Source organism: Coturnix japonica, chromosome 2 (genome assembly GCF_001577835.2).
Source record: "Coturnix japonica isolate 7356 chromosome 2, Coturnix japonica 2.1, whole genome shotgun sequence".
Classification (NCBI taxonomy): Eukaryota; Metazoa; Chordata; class Aves; order Galliformes; family Phasianidae; genus Coturnix; species Coturnix japonica.
This window is the reverse complement of record NC_029517.1, coordinates 66596981-66610061: the sequence shown is the minus strand read 5'-3', so window position 1 is coordinate 66610061 and position 13081 is coordinate 66596981. Positions and strand designations below refer to the sequence as shown.

Genomic DNA, 13081 nt, shown 5'->3' with positions numbered 1-13081 from the left:
TCTCAGTACTGGATAGCAAGCACTGACTGAAATAACAGGTCCTATATCAGGAAAACAACTCGCTAGCTTTGCATTTATTTCTGATACACTTCTTGCTGAGAGCTTGCTGATTCTCTAGACATCATGTGAGTTGTATGATTCTGAACAGTACAGAACCAGCAAAATCAAACTCCATCTCTGCTGCCAGTGCCTGGCAAGCCAGCTCTAGAAGAATCAAAAACCTGTTTAAAACTTCCAGGCTTTTGATTTGACTAATGAAATGCACCCACCTGCTAACTATTACATCTATTTCTCCTTCCTCTCCTCCAATGCAAAAGACTCAATGCTCTAAAGATGAGTCAGCATTGAAAGAATCACTCTGCACTCTGAATGACCAAAATAAAAGCATTTATATGACTTCTGTAAACTTTGCCTTTTATTTCTCTGACTTGCTGATGAGCATAGCCAATGTGTTCTGCAATGACTGAAGAACTGCAACAGTCACATACCTCTGAATTCTCTATCCTTTTGACACTGCAGAGCAAAAGCTCAGATCTGATGAACTGCTGCTCCAATTCAGTGTATCCATTACTTTGCATTAACTGCAGAGATTCCAGCTAACTCAGCAGTGTCTATTAATATTTCAATATAGTTAATTAACACTTATCTGCTAGCACTTATAGGATGAGAAAAACAGGTTTTTTCTCCTTGCTGTTGTACTAGTGTACCAACACAATGGTATGTATAGCATAACAGTGTCCTCATTGGCCCAGAAAAGTCTTCTTCTAGTACAGGCACTGTGAGGTCAGCCACAAATTACTTTCCACATCCTGAGGACAGTAGTAAAGCTATGGCAGGTAGCATCTCCTGCTATATAGTTTTCCTTAAACAGAAACACATACATTTCTAGGATGCATCAGATTGGCCATGCATGCTCTGTAGAGAAGCTCTTTGAACATACAGAAAAGTACATAGACTTACAAATGTCCAGAGGCAGGCTTAGTCTATTGCTCTGATGGGCTTGCTTCGCATCTGGAGATCCCTGGCAAACGTTTTGCAGACTTGGATTTCTTCCCCGCAGAGAAGCTGTGTTTGGGCAGAAACAAGAAGAAACCTGGCACATCTGACAACTGCAAGCCATGGAGATATTCAGAGGCTGTATGAGCCAGCAGCCCAAGTGAGGGGGAAGAGACTATACAAACATTAATGGCGTGCTATGATTAGGGATCTGGGGAACACCCCTGCCTTCCTCAAGCTGTACATATGTCCCAGGCACATCTCTGCCACACACTAAGGTGCACATCAGACACATAGCTCTGTGGCTCTGGTTTCCAGGAGGCTGACCTATGCAAACACAGTACCTAGGGAACTATCTCAGTCTGAAGGCAACACAGATGGATGGATGCTTCTTTACTGACTGACTGCATTTTGATGACTACCCAAACAACAGAAGTACTTGAATGAAAAGCATCATTTAAAGAGCTGTAAATCCCTCCTCCAGTAGCCCATTTCAAGCTAAGTAACAATCAGCTTCAACAGCACTTTGTTTCACAACATGATTTTCACCCAGTCCAATTAGCTTTACACCTCTTAGCATTGATGTGGACATTCTCTCTTTCACCTTAAACACGAATGCTTCCTTAGGCCCAACTGAAAATGAAGGTGCAAGAAGGGAAAACACAAGGCTCTAGCATTCTAATTTGCCATTTAAAGACAGATTTGGGAACATTCCTCTGATCTCTGTTAACGATGAACCAAAAACACATCAGTGCTTTCCTAAAGTGGATCCTTCCACAGTCATAATAGGACAAACCAGGAGAGGACTAAGAAACTCAGCTTAACCACAATACAGCATTTCTTTCTTTTCCATGACTAATTGCTGCAACTGTTTAGTATCCACTGGGATCTCGGAACTGTGCTGTATGGCTATGGATACAAGTATAATTTGAACAAATAGGAAAGCAGTCTGAACTCTTTAGAATTTTCTTTTGCTTTCAAGCCCCCCAAACTACATAAAACTCCATTAAAAGTAAGTCTATTTGCTCTTTTTTCTTTTCGTATCCTTTTCCTGAGAGGAAAGGGAGGAGAAAGAGTAAAAACCCTTTAAAAGGCATTGCTTTTACTTAAGTTTTGAAGCTACTGGAAAGAGTTCCTAAGGTGAGGAGCATGTGCATACAAACCTATCGCCATAATCCTCACTGGGCAAATCATGCAAGTGTAGTGACAGGATATTGCAATGAGATAAGTTTCTTTGCACAAGATGTATGACTAAACCTTTGCTCTGAGGCCAACGTGGTTTCAGGGTATTGTAGAGTCAGTAGATAAATGGTTGAAAAAGAACTTGCACTGGCTTTTATCGTCACATCCTCAGCCAGTGTAATGAAAAATACTTTGGAGAGAGCATCTGCTCTACTACACAGAATTAAGGCAAGGGAAAGTAAAAAAAAATCAGAGGACTTAGTCAGCAGCAAGTGGTTGGCACTCAGGTTTCAGTTTATAGAGGAGAATAAAAACTTTAATGAAGGCACATAAATACCGGCAGTTTGTGCCACAAGATACAAAAAAATCTAGCAAGAAAAAGTATCTGTAACTCAGATATAATACTCTGAATAGAAACTTATAGAAGCTATTTAAGAGACGCTAAATAACAAAAATACAATCCTCTGTATCAAAAATAAAGCCCAATAAGTAGGGGAATAATACACCAAATAACAACAACAACAACAAAAATGACACATTGCTTAAGAGATCATGCTATAAGCAGGAGCAATCATAATAGCAATGTTCTTATCCACCAGTAAAACAAATAGATAGGAACATCGTTATGTACAGCCCTGGATCTCCTAAAATTTCACCACAAGCTCAACCAAGACAAGAGAGAAGATCTAAGCTACCAAGAATGCTTTCTTGGACGTTCAACCTATATTTCCTTGCTTAAAGTACTTTAAACCTCTGCCTTAGATTCAATATATAATTCTGAAGTAGATAAAACACCAAGTTCCCAAAAACAAGCCATTCACAACATCTCATTCAACAAAGGAAGCTACGTGTACAGTAATGTCTCTGGCCACATAACAGCTCTGCTGCATGAATAAACCTAATCCTCCAGTTTCATACAAGCGAACAACGAAGATTATACACGTTCCAGTACAGTGGCAAAAAGCTACATGGGACATCAGATGTCCTGAATGATGGATTTCACTATGGCTAATACTGTTACCACACCCACTGTCTCAGTATACACCACTATAACTTGCTGACAGCAATCTTTCTCTTACAAGGCTTAATGAAAGTCAAGCATCTCTTTATTCACTACACTGATTCAGCTGGTAAGACTTTTCATTTTAGCAGACAGAGGGAAGAAAGGAGTTTAAAAGTAGAATGTATCTCTGCAAGACAAGCAAACAAGTCCCACATTCTGCTCCCTCTCAGCATTAAGCGCTACTACTTAATACTGCAGTTGGCTACAAACACATAACCTTTAACACCTCCAAGGAGGGAGCAGCTAACACAGCTTCTGACCCGTCTACCTGTGACTGACATGGATAACTGCAAGAGCAAAATACCTTGCTCTTCTGGAGCGATCCTTCCAGTGCCCATTGTAAGCCTTTTACACTGGCAGCAGATGGTCCCTGTGCGCTCCTGAGGCTGCTGACACATATCCATAGGTACATCTGGGGATGCTTTGGGGGCATCTGCTAAGAACATTCCTGCTGCCTTGGGCAGCATTAACTGGCAGCAGCGAAGTTTAGCAAGCCCTGCCAATTCTTAATGACATCCCATGCCCTCTCTCACCTTAATCTTGGTGACTCTTTCTCCTTGTTTCCTACTATTATGCCATAAAACATGTTAACAAAAAGCTGTATTCCATCTGTGTAATGATATTTCCCAACCAAACTGTTTTGATGCACTCCCCTTGGGTCTCCTTAGCACCTCCAGAGCTATCAGATGCACTGCTTCCAGAAGGAAAAGCTTTCAAGGTCTGACCCCAAGGTTATTCATTGATGCCTATTTTGTTTTCTTTAAAAAAAAAAAAAAAAGCATTATTTATAAATTAATTTGTTCCTAAAACCATTATTTGTAGCAACCTCATCAAATCCATTCTACAGAATGGTTTGTTCATCAGAGCTTTGAGATAAGACTGAACTACAATTCAGTCCTTCTTAATCTCTTTTTCGCCTCTCAATCATATGCTACTACTTTGCAGGTTATTAGTTAAAGCCATTTCTGTTTTGGTTGTCGTTATTTTTGAAATGTTCCAAGATTCTGCCGTGCTTCCACATAGAGAAAATTAGAAGGTCGATCACGTTCCACTGAATTTTAGCTCTTCCAACCTTCTACACAATTGTAGTAACTCTGAAACAAACTACAAAGGTTCTTTGAAAAGCTAATCACTATAGTGATCTACAAAGAGCCTTTACGTGTAGCATAAGCCATAAGAAAAAGGTGCTGATGGGACAGTGATAAGACAAATTAAATTGTTCACAAATGCCTGAACATGCCAAATTTCTTTAATCAGTGCATACTTACTAGCAGCTTAATTCAGTTTATTTGTAGCTCTTCATGTCAATATTTCGCCTACAATGAACCAAAAAGCACTCACAAAGCAGAGAGTGGGAACTATTGCTTTAAGGAATTACTGGCTTGCCTGGGATCAAGGAAGCACCTTGTAGATCATAGAATCACCCAGGTTGGAAAAGACCTTGAAGATCATCAAGTCCAACCGCAGCCTAACCATAGTACCCTAACTCTAACAACCCTACACTAAATCATATCCCTGAGTGCCACATCCAAATGGCTCTTAAACACATCCAGGGATGGCGACTCAACCACCTCCCTGGGGAGCCTATTCCAGTACTTAATGACTCTTCCTGTAAAGAAGTGTTTCCTAACATCCAACCTAAACTTATCTTGGCGCAACTTGAGGCTCTTTATCAGATATCCTAAGAACACAGAGTGACCATTTAAAGCCCTAAGTTCCCAATGCATATATGGCAACTTATAACTCAACTCAGCCAGCCTTCAAGAAACTGCAGACTACCAGCCCATGTATCCCTAAAACACACACAAATGAGAAGATGGCAGAGAAGTAGAGGACACAGAAGCTGAGGGCATTACATGGGACCTCTTCACAATGGGTCAGTGGAGCACAGAGCATGCAGCAAAGCCTTCACACTCACATACTCTCAAACCTGAGCCAGAGCATGTGGAAAGCTGTTCTCATGTCCATCAGTGTGTTCCTTACCACTCCTAACACAGCTTTTTTTTCTCTCCACACAAGAGAAAGGACATACAGGCAGTCAAGAGTCACACTGAAACAGATCCTGCTCAGTGTGGGGCGTGAAGCTTGCAACAGGCACTAGCTATTTCCAGCACTATTGCAATGAATTAGATTAAGCCTTGATGAAAATTTCTCTTCCACTTTAATAATATATCAAGTATTTAATTTGCTTATAAACTATTAACCAGATATCTGTCTGTCCAAGTACTGTTAGCACTAATCATAAAAATCATACTGTGCTATAAATTATGCATAGATGCTCTGGTTAGCTGAAACATGTGCTGCAGTCATTACCCATCATAGTTAAAATGGCATATGTCCATACGGTATATCAACATGAAAACACTTGTCAGATACTTCCCATACCTTATGTACTTCATAACCAGCGTGAAACCACAGACAGTCTGGAGTGCTGAAGAAACACTCCGGATATCTTTCAATTTTGCTTCCCTATTTTCTCATTGAATTTGCTACTCAATACAATTTGTCTTTGGGCATCACCTTCATTTTGTTTCTTGCAGGTTAAATTTAAGTATCAAGGAATGAAAATTCTTATGATGCCCTTTTACAAAGCCTGCAGTAATGACAATAATTACCTTCTTTTAAATATTCAGTAACATCAGTTTCCTAACAAAACCTAGGAAAAGCAGCAATGTAGGGCCTTAGCATATCAATATAAAATAAGACCACCGAAGCACTCCAAACAGAAATCAATAGAATTGCAGGGTTATAAATGGTGAACTGCAAAAAATTCTAACTTAAAAGCATTCTGAATGAAGAGAAACATTTTAGATGGCCTTATTAACCAGATTTATTACCATGTAAGACAAACACATAACCAAAATGTTGTAATTGACACTTTTTACACCTTAGGAGACGCACCATTCTGACTGTTCAACAGCAAGAACAAATGTAGACAAGTACAACATTCCACAATGATACCACGGTCAGAAGCACAAGAAGCAACTGTTAATAACATAAGATTTCATCAACGCTGAAACTTTGGATTATCTGAAAGCAGTTCAGAACGTTCTTTCTGCACCAATGAGTTCTGTCATACAGCAAGATCTTACAAACTTTAACACCTATTCTGATGGCATTATTACTTACACGTCTAGCTGTGAGTATTACTGTCAGTAGTCCCAATGAAACCAATTAGTTGACTCAGAGTAATTAAGCATTAGAGCTAATTATACCTGTTACTGGCAATTAGGCCTTTTCTTTTCACTCGATTTTAATGCTAATATTTCAGAGTTAGGATTGCTGGTTCTGACAATTATATCTTAAGTTTTAGAAAACGTGTTTTTCTTACAGTCCCAGTTTCACTACGAAAACTACAATTCCTGATGAAATGAGAAAAGAAATTAAAGATTTTGCAGTCTCTCATCTTGCAGGAACAAACCAGGTTATATTAACACAACAACCTTATCAAGCAGAAGGCCAATATAAAAAGAACATCTTACTCCATTGAATTCCATTACATAGATTTACAAGAAGAACTGGGTTACCAACAATGCATGACAGCAGCATCACAATAGAATTTAATTCAAACAGTTGTAAAATGCCTCAGATCTGTGTATCTCAACCAAGAAGAACACCTGCACCTTCCTTCTATCTCTTTCCACATTTGTTCCACAGCAATGTCACCGCGGGAGACTGCACCAATGTTGGCTGCCTCCTTGACACAAAAAGGAAATGCAGATGTGTATTGCCACATGGTCAAATTATTAAAGATATTTTTAATCCTATTCCACCAACATAACCATCACTCTAAGAAACCTATGGTGTATTTTTTTCTTCTTGGCAGCTCCATCACCTTGACAAACTCTGCCTTTCCTTTATAATTGTTCCCAGTTGTATTTGTTAACTAAAGCATCAACAGTTCCTGTTTTGGTGACGCCTTCTAAAGCGCAGGCATCCCTCCCATCAACAAGACTTTGAGAACCCTTAAACTTATTCCCATCCAGCAATCCCTTAAGAAACATCATGTCTCTTAATCCAAGGGTCTCCACAGCCAAGTACAGGACTGAAAAATCTCAACTGTAGTTATGACCTTTCCTCTCATAATGGAACATTTGCCTGACACATACATCATTGATTCTAAGGCAACTTAGCAACTTTACTTAGTCCTGGAAAGGGACGTCTGTCTCAAATGGCTTATTCTTGTTGTATGATGTGTGGAGTGTGTTTTAAAGGCTTGCTTTCACTGGTGTGCACTCTTTCCTGGGTTTGGCAAAACAAGGGATGGGTACAGATTGGGTCTCTAGTTGTGCTGCAACATGAGCAGCTTGGAGGCTAATGGTCATAATTCAATCAAAACAAAGCACAGATGTGAATTTTGGCAACCCAAAGCCTGATTACAGAAGAGACTAGTTGTTCAAACCCTTTCATACAGGTATTTAGAAATGTTTTGTCAAAATCAGAGAAACAGCTTCATAAGTACAAGAGAATCTCCATGACAATAATCTGAGGGAGTGATTAGAACAGAGAAAGAAGGTGGAATTTTTCCAAGTATGCATTTTTACTAATCTTTCTACAGCAAGAAATAAAACATCCCGCACACATTACAAAGCCTACTACTGCATATTCCTTCCCTATTCTCCTGAGCCCAGTCTTACCTATTGGAAATCATAAGCCCACTAGAATTTGGAAGTATTTTAAGAAATACAAATATGTGCTTCAGATTACCCCTTAGGTACAGTTTCTAACATGTTAACCCCATAAATTCAAAGAAGCCTAAACTACAAGCCATTCCAATCACGAAACCACACAGAATACTTTATTATAGGTAGACGCAAACATTCACTGGATAAACAAAAACAAAAAAAATACAGCTCAAAAAACATTTAACATGACTACAGAGACAGCTGTGTTAGTGTACTAAATCATGCGTAAGGATGACCAGAGGCAAACTGAGAAACCAATCTTTAAATAAAACGATGAGTCTTAGGAGAAATATATATATATATATAGGATGGAGATTCCTGTAGAAAATTCAGCTAAGTCATTTAATTTTGTTTTCACATTCTTTGACTTTACCCATCTCAGTGAGCTCTACAAATATTCTTTCTTGATTTACACAGTAACAAAATACAACCTGCTCCTTTCTCACTGAAGAAAAATGTACTGTATTATAGGCAAATCAACATATGAGGCTAAGATACGTGACAATATCATTCTATTAGAAAGGAAAATGGTGCACCATTTTACCCTCTTAAAAGTATTCAGTACAGCTTTAAAGCTATAGGATGAAATGAATACAGCAATACAAATAATAACAGTGAGACAGCCTACCACAAAGGCTGCAAGAAGCACTGTGGCCCAAAAAGACTCCCAAAGGTGTTGGGACAGTAAAAATGAAAGAAACTTTTGATTTGAACTTTGTGCCCAGCTCAAACCAGGAAAGTTCTTGTGTATGAAACTGTATAGTTGGAATAATACAAGTGTATAGTTGTAATTACAGAGTAAACTGATAGCCAGAGGGTATCTAAGAAACCCACAGCTACTCTCTCAGGTTGTGTTCAGGCTCTCTCACACCAGCCATGCATCGCGGAAACAAACAACTATGCACATTTCCCAGCTCACTAAAATTTGCCTTAACCATTCAGCTGTTTTTCCAGGATCCTTCTCCCCCTTTACACCCTGTGAATTAATTCTCCTTGCAGCAGCACTAACACAGGCTGATGGGGGTTGTTTGGTGTTTTTTTTCCCCCCAAAATGAGTTAATTGTCATTGCTTTAAACATCATTGAGCTGACTTGCCTTTCTAGATGCACATGGCAAAACTGTCCAGAGCCACTCAGTCCCTTCCCTCTCAGCTTTGCTTTCTCAGAACACATCCCAGAAGAACACATGACCCCATACAAAGAGACGAAACTGAGTTTTTATCACTGAAGGGAAGCAGAGAGATTTATTTCTACAGTCTGGTTCAAATTCCTGGATGAAATCTATAATCAACTGAGATCACTTGAGGATCCAGACAATTGGGTGAGATCTCTGAGAGACTTCAGTGCACCTGAAATGTGCGCTGTGCCTCAGGGTGGACTGAGCCAGTGGGCTCTGGAGCTAGCGCTGACTGCAAGACCTCCACTAGTCTGTTCTTTTAGTACCTTACCCCCTGCCCCACAGTGCAAATCCCAACCCCCTGCATCCCCTCTGACCATGGGTTTCCATTCAGTTGCATCACTGGCCCATGCTTTTCAGTCCAAGGTGGGGAGACGTTAAAATTCAAGAGCTCCCCTCCCCTTGTTGTACAGCACAAAGACTAAATATATTCTTTCTTAAGGACTGTTCCCTCCTGGCTGATTCCTTGTACAGCTACTGCAGTCTTTCTTCCCTTATACCATCACCAAGGCACAGGCTTTCTTCCTCCCCAAGTTTACATTCCCAGTTAAATTCTAAGTAAACAACCGATCTTGTTTAAGCAAAGACTGACACTTGGTGACCTTCCTGAATCATCTTTGGAAGACAACTAAGGTATAGATGACTTCCTGCTCCCTTAACAAGAAATCTGTCTCTAAAAATCAACACTGCAATGGATTGCAGTACAAATCCTTATTTTTCAGCTAGGAAATAAGTATCTGCCTTTATATAGAAGAAAACTTGGTCAGATCAGCTCAAGGTAGAACTATCCCCTGCAGTCCACGGATAAGATATGAAGGGGACAGCAGAAGAAAAACACATGTATTAGATCATTTAGTGAGAGTTGTAAGTGGTCTATTTCCTTATCAGTCACTATCTCTGCTAATTTATAAAACTTGAAAGTTACCTACCATGCACTGCCACTGTAAACCTAGAATATTTAGCAACAAGAGGAATAGAAATGGGTCAAAGCCTCTAAAAACACATTAGCTTCTCAGATGGAACAGTCCCAGCAGAGAGATGATGCTACTGAACAGTTGTCACAGATGGAGGCTCCAGTTTTCTGAAGCAATGGGGGATTAGCTTATAGGTGCCTGAATAAGAAGGTTAGAAATAAAAATTGAACACAGATGTTAGAAAGATATGGAATAAAAGCCAAAGCTGCACATTAAGAGATTGAGCTCTGCCAGACTGTTAAACAAAATAAAGAAAACAAAAGATGGCTACTCAAAAGCAAGAGAACATTTCACATTCCTATAGTGAGGCAATGGAGGAAGTCTTCCAGAAAATTAAAAAAGTCATTTTTGTACGTGGACTGATCCACTATCAAATATGGAAAAAGAATTTGTATCTCTCTGTATTTTTATTATGTTATGCAGCCACATTAATTTTGGCAGAAGAAGTAATCTAAATCCTTTGGGAAGCATTATCCTCTTGATATGAGCACATAACTCAGATTAATAGGATTTGCATATGTATAGTAGTAAGGAAAATAACCCTGAGTTTGGAAAACAGCTTTGTATTTTAAACAGATTGGGAAGACCAGCAAAAATATGTACTAGGGACAAATAATTGAACAGCCTCTTTAACTCATGCTAGGTGATAACTGTGAGTTAATTGAGCAATATTTAGAAACAAGCAAAATAAGCCAGGATGTTTTGGACAATCAAAGCAAAACTGTAAATATGTTCTGAAGAGAAGGGCAGACAAAATTTGCATTGCTAATCACTTTTTTTAACAGTGCCGACCAAATCTATGCTTTCCCCAAATTGACTCTGTGTGCAATCTCTCAGTTGTTCAACAATATAGATAACAACAGTAATGGTATAATTATAACTTACAGCAGAAGTAGATAAAAACCTGCTAGTTCTTAACCAGTGGTTGTAATTAGGAATGGAGAAGGGTAGTATTTGCTTATTCTGCTTATGTTTCATTAATAAATGGGAATTTTAAGTTCCAGTACAGCAAAGCAGCTGCATGCTGCATCCCAGCCCTGGCTATGTCCTGGAAGAAGACAATGATTGGGCAAGGCAACCCGATGTGTAGTAGCTGTAGGGAAAAAAAATGCCTCTGTAAGAAGTGGTTGAGCAGCAGCCATAGATGCGGAATGCATTACATGGAAAATAAGTGATCAGCACATAAAGCAGAGGCTATTTCCTGTGCCCCTCATGTCACCTTACTTTCGCTCAGACAGAGAACAAAGCATCGCTTCTTTTCCACTCTCTTCCCCTGCACAGGCATGGGAGCACACATACACTGGGTGCGCACCGCCAGGTAACCCACAAGAGAGCCGGACAACGGCGAGCACTGCCGCCTCCCCGCAGCGGAGCCGTTTCAGCACCGCGAGCGATGGACAGCTCCAAGACACGTGCTCCTCCTGCAGCCGCAAAGCACCCAGAGAGACCTGCAGGACACACTACGAACTATAAGGCTCCAAAGCTACATCGTGCGGCAAGATCAGGCTATAGTGGCTCAACAAGATGCCCAGCAGCTGTTCCCTTGTCATACAGAACACTTGCAATCAAGGTGCACGGCTTGTGCTTTCTGCAGAACCAGGGGAGTAAATCCAAAAGCTGAGAAATGAAGTGGGCACCGCTGGCACGTTTTGCTTACTTTGGCTCACTCACTCCATGCTGGTTGCTAAGCAATCTTTATTTCTCTTTTTGAAGCTCCAAACTACTCACTGCCAGATGGATTAATGAAAACACGCGCCTTGCACTGCTTCACACACTTTTCATTTATGTTCCTTGATCAACCGACGCTACTTTTAATCGTTTCTTTTAAAGGAATCCCACCTCTCCAAGTAAAGACGTAAATTCAAGCAAGGAAAGCGAAGGAACAGAAAGGAGCTAAATGTAATCATCACATTTTCTAGTGGATTGCAGAAAAGAGGCACCTCGGGACTCGAGAGCCCTTGGGGACTTGTAGTAAAGACAGCACGCCTGGCTCAGCATAGAGATGTGAGGCACCCGGTGACCTGAAGGAGTCTTGCTCTTAACTGGTTTATCTATTTATAACTACGTGACATAGTATTATTACCTGTGACAGCGCAAGCCAACACAGGAGTATTTCAGCAGTCCAACAACCACATGCAGCCTCACATGATTTACAACTTACACACAGCACTGCCCTTTGTGTTTTCACTCCTCGCTCCCTAGACCTAAGACCTGGTTTCTGACACTGTATTGCAGTCACCAACTCACCACAGCTCGGCGTGTCTTTAAGGAGTCACGATCAGAATGAAATAATGACTTGCTGCACAACGCAGCCAACTGTTCTACCAATGGTACAACCAAACCACACATTACCCATTACCAAGGGTGTAATTACAGCAAGGATGACAGGAGGGGGAGGGGAATCCCCTCCATCACCCAACAGAGGAGGAAACGCATCTCTTTTCTGTCATCTCCAACTTTCAGCCAGCTGAAAGGGGGAGGAGGCATAGAGAGCCTGCAGCATGGCAAGAAGCAACACCATGGTGGCTCTTTGCCCCTCTTAAGGAGCTGACAGGCTTAGCTGAAAGAGGGAGCTGCAGCGAAGCACATCGCACAGGGAGGCTGTTCCATCTGCTGCTGGGACACAAGGCTGCAGGAGGGCTTCCCAACTATCAATCCTCCCTCACACCCTGACAAATAGGGGAAGTTCAATGTGGTACAGAAAGCCAACAGAAAGTACTTTCTTTTCCTTTGTGTTGGAGAACAAATCAGCTTGGGTCTAGTTTACAGCTGACACAGCCCATAAGGGATGGAAAGGTCAGAGGAGGGAAACAGCAGGCCTAGCACTTAGGACAAACACCATGTGCGGTATGAGCTGGTGGGACAGCTGAAACCCAAGGTGCTCTAAGGTGGGTACAAGGAAGGGGCAGATGTAGAGGAGTAAGAAGCCGGGCAGGGTGGCTAGTCCTGAAGCCAATGAGTAGGTAAGCGGGAAGAAGGAAGCGAGAAGAAGGAAGCGAGTTTGG

General features: G+C 40.8%; 1 protein-coding gene across 9 annotated transcripts in view; it reads right to left on the bottom strand.

Annotated features, from left to right (window-relative positions):
- PHACTR1 (phosphatase and actin regulator 1) overlaps window positions 1–13081 on the bottom strand; it is a 259864-nt gene that overhangs the window by 232229 nt on the left and 14554 nt on the right. For 6 of the 9 annotated variants that reach the window (XM_015854710.2, XM_015854712.1, XM_015854709.2 and 3 more), the window contains exon 5: window positions 961–1065. The exons of the other annotated variants lie outside the window; for them this stretch is intronic. In XM_015854710.2, the coding sequence (XP_015710196.1) occupies window positions 961–1065 (105 nt within the window). The remainder of the gene's footprint in view (window positions 1–960; window positions 1066–13081) is intronic. 9 annotated transcript variants of the gene reach the window in all.